Source organism: Haemorhous mexicanus, chromosome 5 (genome assembly GCF_027477595.1).
Source record: "Haemorhous mexicanus isolate bHaeMex1 chromosome 5, bHaeMex1.pri, whole genome shotgun sequence".
Taxonomy (NCBI): domain Eukaryota; kingdom Metazoa; phylum Chordata; class Aves; order Passeriformes; family Fringillidae; genus Haemorhous; species Haemorhous mexicanus.
In genome coordinates this window covers 7,952,721-7,970,267 of record NC_082345.1, presented here as the reverse complement: position 1 = coordinate 7,970,267, position 17,547 = coordinate 7,952,721, and the positions used below count along the sequence as shown (strand labels likewise).

At 40.1% G+C, this 17,547-nt stretch overlaps 1 protein-coding gene across 2 annotated transcripts in view; it reads right to left on the bottom strand.

The window, feature by feature from the left end:
• Positions 1–1,360: 1,360 nt before the first annotated feature.
• Positions 1,361–17,547, bottom strand: part of PPARA (peroxisome proliferator activated receptor alpha) — a 33,203-nt gene continuing 17,016 nt past the window's right edge. Inside the window, exons 5-9 of one of the 2 annotated variants that reach the window (XM_059845746.1) lie at positions 15,778–15,938; positions 14,673–14,811; positions 12,059–12,261; positions 8,784–9,231; positions 1,361–8,607 (exon numbers count right to left, since the gene is read on the bottom strand). In XM_059845746.1, the coding sequence (XP_059701729.1) occupies positions 8,360–8,607; positions 8,784–9,231; positions 12,059–12,261; positions 14,673–14,811; positions 15,778–15,938 (1,199 nt within the window). In that variant the 3' untranslated portion in view covers positions 1,361–8,359. Of the gene's footprint in view, positions 8,608–8,783; positions 9,232–12,058; positions 12,262–14,672; positions 14,812–15,777; positions 15,939–17,547 lie in introns of those variants that run through there. The other variant, XM_059845747.1, reaches the window with a different exon arrangement.

Genomic DNA, 17,547 nt, shown 5'->3' with positions numbered 1-17,547 from the left:
GAAAGTGATACTAAACTTATGTAAGATGGGTGGTATTACATTTCAGTTTCACATTAGGAACACTTTAAAAGCTGTGGTGTGTCTGGTGTTCCGTATAAACACCAGAGGTATGTCCTGTGCTAAACCCACAACTGAAGAGAGCACTTTCCCACCTTGGAATTGAAGTCTTATAATCAAGCTGCCAAAGCAACATGGCTATGTGAGATCACAGGATATGTTTATACCAGCAAACAGACCTTGAAATATGTTTTTTCCTGGATTTCCCATTGATCATGACAGATTGTACTCTTAAACACAGGTTTTAAAAGCCTGCCTAGTGCAGTTCTGATGTCAGTGAGATTGGGATCTCATCTCTCTGGCCTGTTTTCCCTCCTGCTCAGCTTCTTCTGTGCCCTTTTAGGACAAAAGCAGTTATCTCATTTATTCTTAACCATTATATTTGCTTTTACAATATGACTTAGGAGTCATTTAAAACCCTCAGAAATTTCCATGCCTTTAAGTACTTGTTATGTTGAACTGAAGGGGGAAAAGACTCAGTGTTAAAAGGGAGCAGAACCTCAGAGCAAAACTGCATAATATTTAATTTTGCTCAGTACAGCTCAGTTATTTATTGTGCAGCAGGAAAAACCAAGTCACAGTTACCTGGCTGTGAAGACCTGGTAGGTGCAGAAAAACCAGCAGGTACCACAGAGACAGCAGATGTGTTCTGGCATCTCTGGTTTATGCTTTAGGGAAAGGAGACTGCCCTATGTGCCACTTGGTATTTCCTGGAATGACAATGGATTATTATCTGGGCCCAGCTGTTAGAACTTAGTTATTCCACATTCTTGTATTCCCAGTGAACATGAGCATTATGCTCTCAGTATCATCATATTTTGGTATATATGTGATTTCACAGCCTGAATGATACCATGGCCAGCCTTTCCTGCTCTTCATGGATGCACAGCCTTTACAGGTTGTTTTCACTGGGGTCTTCAAGGACTTTCTGCTGCTCAGCATCAGGTCTTCCATGCTCCTGAGCGCAGCTGATGAAGAAACCGGAGTCTTTTTCCTCTGCTGTAATTTTCACTTTAGCACTCTGTTACCAGCTTGAAATATCCCCAGATTCTGGAAGGAAAACAGCTACCTGTGACATTCTTCCCTGATTTAATTGAAGGTGTGCTCATTGAATTAGTCAGTGCTGCATTTCACACAGAAGTGCACTCGCTGAATTCCACGGATGTCTCAAACCAGCCATACAACCCATGAGAATATGAAAGATCCCAGCTGGATGGTGGGTCAGCCCCAAACTTAGGTAATATATATAAATAAATGTATATGCAATGTCTCTGGGTATAAAAGATCATCACATGTCATTAAATTCACTTTTAAAAATATTTTATTTTTTTAAAACCATTAAGGCAAAACCGTGTTTCAAATTAAGTTGGTTTACATTCAGTCTGAAAGGATTAAAGCACATAGGTTCCTACAGTTTCTATACAAACACTGTGAATTCAACCTTTTTTAAAGAAGGCAGAAAAAATCAGAATGTAAAAAAGAAAAAAATGTTTAGTTCAAGTTTTTCATCCTATATCAGTAGGCTGGTAACATTTGAGAATGCATCATCGTGTGTAGCTAGATGTGACTTTAACATTCACAAGTGCAAGATATGTTGTCCTTCCTAAAAATCCCTGCGAGACCAGGGCATCCATTCATCCTTGGAAGTGTCATTTGCATTGTTCTAACAGAAAGAAACTTGGGAACTTGGCTAGAATTAGTGGTTTTTACTGGGAAACAAGCATTCCATGAGAATTAGGTTTGACTACTCCTTGCAAGAACTGTGCTCGTTCTACGTTCTGTATTTACTGAAGTAAAATGTACCCAAAACAGCTGACTGGAAACAATAAGCTATTTTGTTTTCTCTTTAATATTGATATCTTGATTTAATGAAACACTTGCTGGCTCTATTGATTAGGGTTTGGCAACATTAACAACACTGTGCATTTTTTGTGTCCTACCAGATAACAGACCATTTAAGACGTGAGGGAGGGCTTCAACATCCCGGAGCACTTAAACTGTGGTGCTGCATTCCTAGAGAAAATTCTGAGCAACTGTTTGTAAAGAGCTGTGGAACAGCAGGAGCTGCTCAGAAGGCAGGTCTCCTAGGAAGCTGCTAAGCCAGACTTTGTCAAACCACTCAGAGAGGGTTCTGGAGCACACCAATAGCACTGAGACATTGGTCAGGTTCCTTACTACTAAAAAAGTAACTGAACCATGCAGGTTTCTGCTCTGCCGGAAGGGCCAAGGCACTGTCATTCCATGGAGAGAGCTGCTGTGTGTGTGGGGATGAGACGTGAGCCCTGCATGGCCAGGGTGAGCACGGGTGGCTGTGAGTCACCTGCAGGAGGGTGGTGACCTGCTCCCAGCTCTGCAGCACGTCCCACACAGGCTGCCTGGTGACACTGCACTCCTACACACCTGGAGTACAACACAGGACTGGTGTGCCACCGGGATTTCAGTGGCTCAGGACTTCCCCATCCTGCCAATCTTTTTTCTTTCAAGTGGAAAGAATGCCATGAAACTCCTGGCATTGAGCATAAGGCTGGGGTCTTTACCACAACAGGGATCACCTGCATACCCAGCATGAGAAAATACAACAAAATATTAATACTACTTCAAGTAGTGAAACTACTTCAAGTACCTCATGCTTGATCTTGCAGTCCTTATTTAAGGTCCAGCCTGTAATCAGATCAGTCTCTTGTGCACACTGCCTATCCCCTGGCAGAGGCAGCTCATCTGAAATTGAGGTCCTTGCAACAGGAATTCTGTTTCAAAACATCCACAGCAATGGACTCTGACAAGACTGATGCAATAAAGGAGCTCAAGAAAAAAACACACCCCAGCTTCAGAAACAGAAAAAGATTTAAAAAAACTGTGAGCACAATAGAAAAAAGAAAGGAGGAAACAGCCTTCCTTAGGGTGGGCTCAGTTACACAGTGGGTTTGTGTCATATGAAGCGACAGGGTAAAGGAAGTGGCTGCAGGTCAGCACAGGGAAGTCCAGCAGAGCTTTTGCAAACGTGACACAAACACCTTAGGAGACAACATACCTGTCTGGTGACACTGATGAAGTGAAAATGCCAAGTTGCAGCAATTTGAGGAAATAAAGCATTGTATGTTACAAATAAAAAGCAGTAAGTACAAATGATAGCTAGAACATTTGTAATAGATTGTGCTTGTGATACCTACTGTGTTTGGTGGTTCACACAGCAAAATAAAAGGTAGATACCTTTGAAAGGTACCTTTTTTCCTATATCAGATTTCCTTAGAAAGATGCTGTAGGCACAGACTGTCACACCTGCATGCACCAGACACAGAACCCCTACGAGCAGACTCTGAATTCTATTTCAAATCCCTCCTGCAGGGAGGCCAATAATGCCATTTCAACGTTTTGTTTTGTGCTGCCAAATCATGTTTGAAATACATGTATAAAAGCAGCAGGTTGCCCTCAGGGCAGATGGCAGGGAATAATCCTGAGTACATGTTGTTATTCCCAGTGAGCCAGAAGTCAGTTCCACAGAAAACACCAGCACTGGTGCACAAATCAAAGGCAGCTTCTTTTTAGCTCTTTTCAAAGGAAAATGAGCTACCATGCTGCACAACAAAGATGAGCTCAGTTCTACACACGATTTTTCCTATTGGTGAACTTGAGTTAAAAACTCAATTTTGGGATTGCAGCTATTCCTCAACTAGACTTGCTTTTATTAAACTTGAATAAAAGGAAGTCTGTGTTCTATGTGAAAATATATTTTAAAATTTTGCTATAATGGTCAACACCAAACACTGATAGCTTTGAAGAATTTGTGATCGTTCTTCACAAATGATACAGCAATAAAGACCAGACAGGAATAAATAGCAAATTGTCTTTGACATCAGCCCCTTCATCCTTAGCCCATAAAAGGAAATACTTCCTCACTGTACAAAGGGTTCACAAGATAAAGTATGTACAAATATTTAAATTAAATAATTTACACATTTTTCTTTAAGCACCTCTGTAATTCATTTAGTGAAAGTTTATACCTTGCATTTATATTCTTGTATTTCATAAATTGAAACATGAAGAAATGGTATTACATTAAATTAAAAAAATCCCACGACACATAACAATATCAATAATCTTAGATCAAACCCACATATTATTTAAATCTTCAGTAAAAGAAGGATAATAAAGCTGATTAAACCTAAATACAAAAATTATATGCAAATGATTATCAGGAAAACACTTGGGACATAAGCAAGCACAGATACCACGCTCCACCTTACATTCCAACACTTCCTAAAGGATGAGGGGTTTCTCAGAGGGACCATTATTTGCAGACCTTATGCTTAAACAGTACCATGACAGCTGCAAATGCATTTGTCAAATGCAGTTGCAGATTTTCAGTGAAGTCACAGGGAGCTTTTTAGGAGAGACTGAAACTGTTCCTCTGCAGCCACAGCAGGATATCCCCCAGCTGCTCGGCCTCAGATGGGGCCCAAGTTTGTCCAGGCTTTCCGTCAGAAATGAGGAAATTCAAACTCAATCGTATGTGACCCAGCTCTCGTGATGAATAAATCTCCCCAAGTTTCAGCAGTTTGAATAAACAAACAAATGTTTGGATGCTTATTATAAGCTCTTTGATGTGCAGCCTTGTGCCAGCTCTCTCATGAGAACAGGCTTAGTGCAACTGCTGGTATTTCCGAGACCTGCGCAGGGCAGGAATAATGCAAACTCTGCTGGCTGGCAGCACTTCAGCTCTGCAGCAGCTGCTGGAACCAAGGCACAAAGGCACATGGAAATGGCAGTTAACACAAAATGGGGTTTCTTTAAATGCAATGGAAGATGTGCTTTCTGTAAGTGGAAACCTTCCTATCAGGTGTCACTTTGTATTTAAAGCAAAAGCGGGATCGGAAATTTTGAAAAGGTACAAAGTAACTAATTTTTTTTAAACAGCAGCTTTAAAGGAAATACATAAGGAGGAGAGAAGAATGAACCTCAGATTTCCCTAATACTTGGCACAAAACCTTCCTTTTCTTCCCCCCTTCCCCTCTGACAAAAAGTACCTAGGGCACCAGAATAAGTAAACAAATAAATATTTCCCCCCCAAACGATGCTCAAAAACGAGTAATTTGTAGTTTTGCTGAAAACTTAAATCATACCGTTGTTTCCCAGGATATTTCTCTATCCATCTGCTGTCTCTTGCCTTAAGCTGTTTGAGGGGTCTGATTGCTAACCAGAGTTCTTCCATGCTATGACAGTAAAATGAGTTGTGTTGGCAAGAATCAGATCCAAACTGTACCTGGTGAGCCAGTAAATCTTTAATACCATTTTAATCCTAAAATCTGATCACTTTGCTTCCCTCTATAGATGGGGTATTTTAAAGTATTAGTTTATCTGCACATAGGGGAGATGCTGAAGTAATTGATCAGAAAAAGATCTGAGACTAGTTTGCATTCCAAATTAAAAAAAAAAAAAAATGGACATAAACTGAATAACTTTAAAATCTCCTTGGCCAAAATCTGCTGTAGTCATCTCCTGAAGGAGCAAATGTAATTCCTTAAAAGTGTCATGTAGAAATGAGAAATTCTTTTGCCCATTAATTCTTGGGAAGGGAATTGTCTGCCCTGTGCCACTCTTTGAAGTGACTGTGGGAATGTGCACGGGACAGCAGTGTGGGCAGTGGAATCCATCCAGAATTTTAGGCTGTGTTAACATCTTGTTCATATTTCTGTAATTCTGAGATGTGTTCTATTTTTTTTTTTTTATTAAGGGTCTGCAATTTAATTTAAAACAGAAATCAAATCTTTAATGTCCAAGGAAATAGTCAAAAATTTCTTGAATTTCTTGCTGGTTTTCAAATAACAAAAAATTTATGCACTTTTCTCATACTAATAACAGGACCTTGTTACAAGCAGCTGCTGAAACAGCTAAATATTATGTCTTTCACTGACTTACTCTATTTGCCATTCTTTATAGCTTTGCTGAGAATTTAAGTATTTATTATTAATTTTCCATGCTTTAAAGTGTTACTGAAGCCACTTTTGAGAACAAGAGCTGGAAAAATAGTTATGCACACTGACTGTGTCTGATTTTTCCTGAGAACCTACAGTATACCTAGACTAAGGAATACAACTTTGAAATTTGCCCTTTGCAAAAAATCTGACCTTTGGGGGGAAAATATTTCAAGTTATCCTTTTTTTTAGAGGATAAACTAACAGTTGGCTCCTACAGTTTCTGAACAGCATCCCAGAATGGCTGATATTTGACAACTTCTTGCATCAGCAATATCTCAGATCAGTTATTTCCATGGCCCAAACCCCACAGCTCCTCAGTGAAACAGGGTTGGCTGGAAGAATAAAGCAGCAGCATTCCTAAAATCCTCTGTTTCTGAGGGCACACTGTGTGCTGCTCTGGGACACAAAAGGCAGCCCATTTCTCATCTGAGGGTTCCTGGCAAGACCAGCATTCCTCCCTGAGTGTTTGAGTGTTCTTCCTGCTGGCAGCAGGGAAGGGGAGGAAGTTTTGTGCACATGCAGTTACTATTTCTATCCTGCCCTAGATGCTCACCAAACCTGAGGCCTGTGCTTCAATATTTTACACTAAATATATCTATCGTTATCTATAACTTCTGCCACAATCATTGCCCAGATAAACCCCAAGTTGCCTTTAAACCTGTAATTTTTCCGGTGTCCAGCTGTGCCTGTGGGCCTGGACAGAAACAAGCATTGCCACTGAAATAGGAATGACAAGGTGATGTTCTCACTTCATCACTCAATCCTTGCAGTGAAGATGCTGGTGTCTTCAAACGTGCTACAATAAAACAAGTGCAAAGTGTCCTCCTGTGCCACTGAAAGCTTAACTGCAGTGAAAATGCTGGGATTGCTCCTGAGACCTCGTTGTTGTGAAACAGAAAGTAAAATTATGTGGTAATAATATGAAGTGACCATATCAAAGAAATGAAAGAGAAACAGCAGAGTGCCTTGCATGCAGCTGGCATTTCTAGGCACTTTGAGAAAAGAGCCCATGAAGTGGCAAAGTCAGGAAGCCATTTCATTGGGGCTTCCTTTGCAGCAGGAGTACAGCAAAAAAATCAGTTTACTCCTGGGAACAAGATAAACTTACTCTCAGCTGTGCTGCCTTCCATTCTGTGACACAGTCTGACACCTACAAACACTGCTCTTGGTATTACTGTCACAAGGACAAAATCTGGTGAAAACAAGTACCAAATACTTCTATCCATGAGGCTGAAGAAGGAATAGAAATATATCCAAGTGGGTAGAAAATGAAGCAGTGTATTCATCAGAAAAGCAAACAGGTCCAAACAACCATACTGCCAAGATGCTGAGAGGAAGCTGGTGCCTTTCCTATCCAATCATTCCTTTGGAGTCATCTATCACTGCAGTAGAGTGCAGTATCATTGCTGGAAAGTTAAAATTCTTTTCTTTTTTTTCTAGGCTAGGATCAGATTTTTCAGTCTCTCCAAAACTCTTGCTAATTCAAAATAGTATTTTTATGTCAAAACTGCATCCTGAGCTATTACAAGTTCTACAAAAATACAGGGTATTCGATCTCTTGTTCATCAGTGATATTTCCACATTTCACTTAACAGACTTTTGAAACAAAAAGGTCCCATCAGTTTATCATGTTTACTTCTAAAGACACACCCGTTGGAGCATCTCTGCTGTCTTTTAGATAACTCTTTGGATTTTGTTTAATTTCATAAGAGAACTGTCTTTTAAACCTGCTAACCCTAAGTATGCCAATGTGACACTAGATGAAGCTGTACATAATTTCATGGAATTAAAGCAACAATGGATGAAAGATCTTTCCAGATTTTTAGAAGCGTATGGACAGTAATATCCAGCCATTTGCTACACCTAGACTGAATGCTTTAAGAAAAAGTGTTAGCTGGTTCTCAGTAGTTACCATTAGGTAAAAGTGCATTGTCTTTCTGATTGTGCAGATACCTGGAAGGAAGGTGCTGAAATTGTTATATTAATACTAAAATGACTAAGCCAAGAGGAAATACAATTTTGTTCATTTCTGTTACTTAACATTCTGATTTATTATACAAATATGTATTCCTTACCAATCTTCAAATTTCCAAATAAAAGAACCATTGTAAGACACTTCATTGAGCACTCTGACCAGTATTTTTCTGCAGTGCTTTTTCAAAAGAAGACGAAAGATCCTAAACCAAAAGAAGTGTAACACTCAAGTTCCCCAGTTTTAGATTTTTCCTGCTCTGGGCTGAGTGAACAGCCCATAACTGTACAAGTAGTTTTGCTCCCATCTGTATTTCTCTGTCTTTAAATATTGTGGAAAAAAATACTAAAAGTCTTTAATACATATCCCTGTAGATTTCCTGCAGTAAAGGGTGTAAATGTGCATCAGATTCAGTCTTCTTGATTATCTGAACAAGCTGAGCATGCTCTGTGACCAGCTGTCGGAGGTCAGCCATTTTTTGGAGAAGTTTTGGGAAGAGGAAGGTGTCATCAGGATGGTTGTTTTGCAAGTGAAGTTTCAGTACATGCACAATGCTCTCCTGCATTTTTTCAATGTGTCCTACATTTACAAGACCAGGACGATCTGTTCTCAAAACAAGCAAAAGAATACATGTCATAATTTTATAATGATTCCTCAAAGTGTAGTTAGTGGTAGAACTGAATCTTCCAGAGGATAGAAGCTTTTCCATTAAATTTTTTAATTCACGAGAGGGAAGTATTAAAATTTACTACCTTAGAGAACAAATGGGTCATGCTTACCTCCACAGCAAATAATGGCAGCAACAAAAAGGGATATATCGCTATCATCCAAATCCAGTGCATTGAATTTCATTGCAAAATCAAATTTGGGCTCCATTATATCACAGAATGGCTTCCTCAGGCTTTTCAGGAACTCCCGGGTTATAAATCCATTCCCATAAGCCACCAGCATCCCGTCCTTGTTCATCACAGAGGCCAACATGGCAAATATGGCTTCATACACCCCATACTTCAACAGTGTCACCTGATCGTTCAAGTCCAGGTTGGAGAAGCCGGGGATGGATTTGGCAAATTCCGTGAGTTCTGTGACAGTCTCCACAGACGTGCACTGGCAGCAGTGGAAGATTCGAACCTCTGCTTCCTTGTTCTGAATCCCATTGGCCACCAGTTTTGCCACCAGGGTCTTCTCTGCCATACATAAGGTATCCATATCATGTATAACAAATGGCTACAGAGAAAAAAAACCACTAGCTCAGTCACTAAATAATGGTTATTAATCATTCTCTTCCTAAAAAATAAGAATTTTGCTAAACTTTAACTTCCATGCTAATGAGTCCTCAACTACCAATAAACCCTGAGTTCTTTTATGCTTCTCATCAAGACAAACAGTGCATGACAAACTGCAATACCTAACAAGTCTGCTCTGCAAACAGCAATTCAAATAGTCAAATGTAAAGATGTATGGCATATCTTTAATTTAGTTTTATCTAATAGTTACAGCGAAGCTCCAGCACTACTGGGCTTGGGATGCACAAATCCATCTCAGAGCCAGTCCCAGAGGGTCCACAAAAGACTTGTATTACCTTCTCCAGAAGTCCAGGTTATTCTGCCTACACTCCTATTGATTCCTAAACTAACTACACTTGATGCACATCATGATGCTTTCCTGAAGTACCCTAGGGGGAATACAGACAGTAATTTCAATACAGGGCAGCATATTTGCATAAGAATGTGAACCCTGCTCTCCTCTTGTGTTTTATTATCAGATTCTCACAGACAATGTCCCAATTGTCCCAGTTTTCTAGCTGCAGTTGATGCTGAGTCATCTCTAAACAGGGAATCCCACTAGAATGCCAAGCACAAAATCCCATAATCCCATTTGTTTTGAAAGGTACATGCTTTACAAACAGATGAGCCACTCTCTTAAAACATCATTCTCAAAAGCAGCATTCAGACTTACGAACAATCAGAACTCGAAAATATTTTGATACATATTTGCAGGGCAACAACAAAAATGAAGTACAATCCACTAAAGAAAAACAACAAACCCCAGTGCTTCCCAGCCTAGCAAACTCACAGCAACTGACTTGGAACAGAAACCTAGTTCCATACACCAAGCACCTTCCTTGTGCTGCTTTGCTCAGCTCAGATTAAACAGCATGGGGAACACACAGTGTTCTGTCAGGAACTCATAGGATTCACTTGTTTCCTTCAGAAGACTGTCCAACAGGTCAGGTTCCTATGGGTTTCCATTTTAAAATGTTTATGGCTATGCACATTGCATCTCACTACAGCACAGTTACACAGAGCAGAACTTTCCATGGGAAGGTGGATATCAGTGGAAAGTGGCAAAGCAAGAAACACAACATATCTCTAAACCTTTAAAAGATGTACACTATCTTATGTACTTTTAAAAAAAAATTAACATCATTTCAGGATGCAGAAAAGAGGCATGGCTAAGGACTTGGGAGCTAAATTAAAAAATGACACTCTGTCATCATGAAAAATGCTCATTCATTCTGAAATTAATTGTAGTGGTGCCAAAAATTAGGATTCACCAAAATTAGCTGTTAATACACAGTTCTGAAACAGGTGGGTAGCTATTTACGATCAAAAAAACCCATCTTTTAAAATTTGCTTTTTTGCTGAAAAATTAAAAAAAAAAAAAAAATTTTTTTTTCTTAAGAGATGATGAAATAGCCTAAAAACCCTTTGCTCTTCCCTGCATATGGAAAAAACAATTGATAGCAGCCTGTTTGCAACATCCTAGGGCTGATTTTCCATTAATTTTTCGGTGCATATTCACCCGGGCACACACGTGCTGGTCCCTGTTGGCTGCTCAGTCCTGTGGCTGTGGGACACATTCAAATCCAGGAACTGGGATCAGGTGCCCTAGGATCCATCCCTGCACGTGTGACACAAACTGTGGCTTATGGTTCTGACACAGGGTAACAAGCACAAAATCGATTTTCTGCTGAAGCCCACTCCCTGAGAAGATAAAGGTGGTATTTACTGTGGGCTCATGTCAGCCTGTACCCCTAAAATGTTTAAGCCTGTGCCTCATTTTACACACCTCTTAGTGCAATGGAAAAGACTTGGATAATTCACGTGTCTCTCTTCTAATGCAGAAAGCTGTAGGCTAGATTAGACTAGACTATTACATGTCAAATTCCATAATGCAGAAGACAGCTTGCTTACCATTTTGATAACACTCATCCCCACACTTACATGGTTTTCATTATGGCAAATGTAAATTTTCTTTCCTGAAAATTTTTACTGAAACTGAAGTTGCTGATAAAATAAGATACTTATCTTCTACATAAAAGTAATAAAAATCACAATGGAGCTTAAATGAATATGCATAAAGTGAAACAAGAGAGTCCTTACATTGATTATACTCTCCTATGTGCTACTAAAAAAAACCAGTTGATCAAATTAGGTAGACCTTGGCTAAATTACCCTGAAAGAAAAACAACTTCTACAGCAAATGTGTCTTCACAACCTTGCTTGCTTCTGCCTTTCAAGGCAACCATACAGAAAAGACCAGGAGGGCTGGGTAAGGAAATGGCCAGCACTGTAAACAAAATATTACAAGCTCAAGTTTTCTTTCCCCTTCTGCTATAAACACTATTCTGATTAAAGGAAAAGTCATGAGGAGCACCTGGACACCCTACAAACTAATAGTACTTATCCTGGCATTTGTGACAGAAAAATGCAGTTTTTTCACTGTCATAATAGGAGAATAATTTTGAACAGTTCTCCCCATATCAAGAGGTATTCACATTCAGATATCACTTCATTTTTGATTAAGGACAATAATTTAGGGTTATGAGTTTCCATTTACAAGGTAATCACCTGATTTTCCTAAAACTTCTTACTATTCTGATAGTGGTTAAAAGCAACCATATTTACTACAGATATTTGCTTTGAATATTTCATGTTTGTATTACCATTATATTTATTTTCTAAAAGATTTGCTAAAGCATCTACCAAATTATTACAACCACCTTACATACCTGTCAGTTTTATTTTAAGGTAACAGAAAAAGAACTTACTGGATTGTTATTGGTTTTCCCTGCAAGGATGATTCTGGCTTTAACCTTGTTCATATTGAAGTTTTTCAGGTAGGCATCATGAATTCTTTTGGCAAGTGATTTGAGATCTGCCATTTCTGAATCTTCTACATAATTTTCACCTGTTAGAATTTCTGCTTTGAGCTTGGCCTTCTCAGACCTCGGCATTCGTCCAAAACGTATTGCTGATGGGAAGTAAAACAAACACAAATTATACAAGAACTTATGCCTTTTACCATTGCTGATCAGAGCAGTAAGATTTTTCTGTCTAGAAAAACTGAGGTAGAGGTGAAGACATTGCCCCCTTCCCAATACAGTCAGTGACTAATATGCTAAACTGAAGGAAATCAGGTGTTTCAGAACACAAAGTGCTACCAGCAGTGGGCTAGAACACAATCCTTTTCCCTTCTGCATTACCTAAATATACTTGCATTTTGTTTTCTCCTTACTGAGTTCTACAGCTTCCAATGTGAAACTCAAAGTCCACCTTGGGAGCTTTTAAAACACTAAGTAAACTCGTGACAGGAGCTTGGCAGAAAGCACGCACACGAGCTGGAGAGCTGCAATGGAGTCAGGCCTGAATCCACTGCTGGCTCAGAACCTGCAGGGGTATCCAGTTCTTCCTTCAACACATCTGTACTGCCAGTGGGAACCCCAAAGACCTGCATTTACAGCTCAATGGCAACAAAATCTCCTCTACCCCCAACACTCCATACTGCTTTCTCAACAGACTAGCCCTTCAGGACTGGAGAGAACTGTCTGAATACCCAGTCAAGTCATTGGGACATTCTTCTGAGAGGCAGAAGATGCAAGTCTGAAACACCTCTGGGTATGGAGGTCTCCTGGTTTTTGGGCAAGTGGTCTTGCCATTCACAGGCACGTCCACATCCTTCTTCAGTTTCAGTTTCAAGCTAAGCCAGCCCCATTTTACCCTTGGGAGGTGTGCAAGGGTTTGAGATGGCTCATACAGTGAGTTGCTTGTACTGCATTTCAGCCTCCAACCAGGAAGGACAGGACATCACTGCCTACACTGAGCAATTCAAGGCATGGACACCATCAGCCCTTCAACGTGCCCAGGGGATCTTCTCATGACATAAGGAGGTGACTCTAGGCATGATCTGAAAAACAGCTGTGGACTTCAATGAAAGTCCAGCAAGGAAAGCCTGTTTGGAATCTGGCTTAGGTGCTTCCTTCCCCTTGAGGGTGAATGGTCACACCAACCTGTTGAAAAAGTGGAAGAATATCTGCTGTAAACTAAACTTTACGGCTTTAAGATCATGGGTGTAAACTCAGTTGTAGCGCTTTTCCTGAGAGTGTTGTCAGCAAGTTAGCAGTCATCCCCTTCCCCTGCTACCTCCCACATGTTTGCTGCAATAAAACTGTGGCTATTCCCTTCAACTGGAGCACAGGTGGCCACAGTGTTTTTAGTAGGATGAAACAGCTTCACATGGATGTCAGTTCCCGCCAACCAGCACGGCTCCCTGCTCAGCTCCCCACCTGAGATGTCACTTTGTTTTCAAGCACACTTTTTGAGGATGCTCATCCCCAGTCTTGCAGAGATTACCAACCCTCTCCCAATGCACCTCAATCTCAGTCAAGGCTCGCTGCAAGAGAGCCAGGCTTCTGCAGAGCCAGAAGGTAAACTCTCACAATGCCTCCTGCTGGGACTCTAGACTACAATGTCTCAAGCAGCTTCCCCAGTCATGTTCCCATCCCACCTATCCCGACTGCATAGTTTCCTTAGGAAATTTGTCTCCTAACCCACAGCTTTTCACCTACCCCAGCATTTTTACCTACTTTCACATTGCACCTGCCCCCCAGTCCAGCCTGGACAATATCAGAGCCAAGCAGGAAAAACTACTGTCATCTGGCCGGGTGAGATGCGCTTTCTCATGGCTTGGCCTCTCCCTCTTCACTGGTGCTGCTCAGCAAGCTATGTCCTGCACAGAGAATTGCCTCGTGGGCTGAAATTGGTCTGTAAGCCACAAGCTTGCCACCCTTATCTTAAATCACTAGCACAAACAACAACATAACTTTTAAACTGGATATCTAAAAGCTCTGAATTTTAAACCATTCTGTTTAACAAACAACCTACCAGATTCCTGTTGCACAGTCAGCATAGACCTTTGCCCTCCCTCCCCACTTTCTGAATCATCTGCCCAAGAGCTGTTGCACTGTAACCTGGAGAATAGTGAAGGCTGCTTTCCTACAGATTTCTATCCTACATCAATCCCCCTCACAATGAAAGCAGTTGTTCTCCTCCTACTCTTCCACAAAGCCCTAAAACAGAATTCCTCCAGTATTGAAATTTGTTTCAATGCGAGTACTGGTGCCAAAGTTCTGGGGCGAGGAAAGCAAATAAATGAACATTCGTATGGACAAACTGAGATGTAGCACAACTGTGTAAAGCTCATAACAGCACATTTGGCAGCTCTGTACCAACCACATGAACCCACCAGGGAAACTGGCACTCCCCACAGCGACCTAAAAAATCTGAGGTTCAATTCATGTATGTGAGTAAAAATGCCATCCAAGTGCCTGCCTCCAGCAGCAGACTCTGGCTAGGAACAAACAAATTAAGGGCACTCTTACCTACCATTATGTGACATTCCAACTGAAAGGCACTTTTGAAAACGACAGTATTGGCACTTATTACGATTTTTTTTCTGAATTTTGCAGTTGCGATCACATTTATCATAGATGAGTTTTAAACGAATTGTTCTTCTAAAAAAGCCCTATAAAAAGTTTGAAAAAAACAATACGTAATGTTAATGAATGTTGACTACTAAGCTTCAATCATACAGGTAATTTTTTTTCTTTTACCATTTATTGTAGAACAGCCTCTACCTCCACTGCTCTTTCCAGGATGTCTCCAGTCTGCAACGTAAGGTTGCTCACACACTGGCCAACCACAGGGACAGCAAATCCAGAGTCTTCTCAACATTTTGTGTCACATCACAGAGCAACATGTCATTTAGGCTGTGGGACACACCTGGCTAGGAACTGGTTCCCCATCTCTAATAGATATTCTGCATTATTCCATAAGATTTACATTTAAATGATCATACTGACATGACGCATGAAAGAAAGCTGTACACAAAGAATGTTATTTCTCTCCTGTTACCTTCTAATATAGAAAAAAGATTGAAATCTAAAACATTAAAGGTAAAAGAAAAGAATCTTATAGTTCATGGGTTATATAATCTCAAGAATTATGTATTAATGATAAGAGTAATTTGTGCTAGAGACATGCCCTGGCCCCAAAACTACAAGAGGTAAAAGACTAAGGGATTCAGGCAGGATGTGGCAGAGATGAAAAATTCAGGATTTGCTGCTGTTATACCAGGAATGTGGCATAGTCCTCCTAGCCATACTCCCAACACAAATAAAATGCTAGTGGAGCAAGAAGGGTTTGATTTTTTTTTTTTTTTTTTTTTTTGGTCACAGTTTAGTGTTTTGTTTTAGTATTTCACTAGCTACACACAGAAAAGCAGTATTAAAATTATCCCTGTGAATTGCTCCTGCTTGATGAAGGACTGAGTTATGGTATCTGGATGACTTCAGAAAAAAGACCACAGATAGGAATTGTAATGACTAGAGCTATAGTAATGAAACATTTATATACCAAATGTTTATCTTCATACTACCCCATAAATAAAGTAACATGATTTAGGTTCTTAAGAAGAAAATGATGACTGTACCTTACAACCTTCACAAGCATGTACTCCGTAATGGTAGCCTGAGGCTTTATCCCCACAAATTCTACATTCAATGTTTAGTGCTCCACTGGGTGATTCATCTATGCTACCTGGAGCTGTGGCAAAATTAATGGATGAAGGACTGGATGCTGGTGAAAGGGTATCTAAAAAAAAAGGAACATTTCATAAATACTATACTAGCAAGATTGATACAGTTTCTATACTAACAACCACACAAAAAATGGGCTTATCCTAAAAAATAATCTTGTGTTAATAGTCATTAAGTGAACTAATTGATCATAATTCTTTGAAACATAATTCATATTTCCACTGCAAACACACACAAAATACAGGGTGTACCTTGCTAATTTTGATGTGACATGGGATGTCAAGAAGGAAAAGGCCTTACTGAAGTGACTCTGGCAACAAGAACTATTTGGGTGATAATGGACCCAATAAATACACACCACACCACTGTTCTTGGCAGAAAGGTTGTGAACAGCTCATCCTGGCTTTGCATCTTCCATCTCTTGTGCTACAGGGATGAGCAGGGCATCTCTTGTTGCAGTACCACAAGAGACACATTCTTACCTCACACAGATACACTTCAGATACACATAAAGACCCCTGACCTTTGAAAAGCTACTCACAATTTTAAATGACAATCTAAACTGAGGGCTGAAAAGCAGATGGTCGAGTCCTGCACATCAGTAGAAATGCTGAACAGATGTTAAAAGGAAGGTGACACAAATGCCTGCTTCTAAAATAGCCTGGCTCAGATATTTTGTGTTTTCCTTCTAATGGGCAAAGCCTTCCTGAATGGTACAATGAAATAAACTCGCCAGACGTGCCACCAGTGGATGAACACAATACAAAACCAACATGTTCCAACCTTAATTATTTCAATTAATATTTCCACCTTGTTTGAGGAAAATATTTTCTGAGGCCAGAATTTCTTTTATCTTCCATCTTGCGACTCGCACCACAAGACTTCAGTAAATTAATGGGTGTGTTATTTTAACAGACAGATTAGGAAACACTCATGAATGTAGGTCAGCAAGTATTATGTTGGAAAAAAAACCTTGGCACGGAACTCAGAGTCTCCATTGCCAGTGCTGCCAAGCCCACAGGCATCAGAGTCATCAAGAACAGCCTAAACCCCAGCATTTTTTGAAAGTGCTATTTCATTTTACTTGCCTTATGGAATTTGAGCCTTGCAAGTTTACATTTTGCATGTTCTCTGACCACAAAACCAGTACATTTTGCAGTGAGCACTGAATATTCCATGAGAAGATGACAGTAGAAGCTGATCCAAATTATTGTAGGCCTTGTACACACCTACGCTCAAATAATTGTAAAGCCTCCTGCCTCTGAAGGACCATATTATAAACAAATACACACATACACACACACTTCATAACTTTTCCTGTACAAGGCATCTCTCTCATGAGAAGGTCTGCAACCAAAAGGGAACAAAATCATAGTTCTAGAAACATTCCTTCAGTCCATAGTGCCAGAAGGCAGCTCTCCCCATTCCCTTCAAACCCACACTGTTCAACTGCATCAGTTCTATTATTCCAAGGTGAAATAGGGATCACAAGCTGGGAATTGATGTAAAGTAAGAACCCCCCAAAACAAAGCATAATGCAAACCAACCAAAAGGTTAACAGTAAACTACTTCAAATGGCTCTCCTGCTAAAAGACTTGCAAATACCCAGATTCAACAGGAAAACCTTACTGAGAACTCCACAGTGTCCCACAGCACTGCAGTGA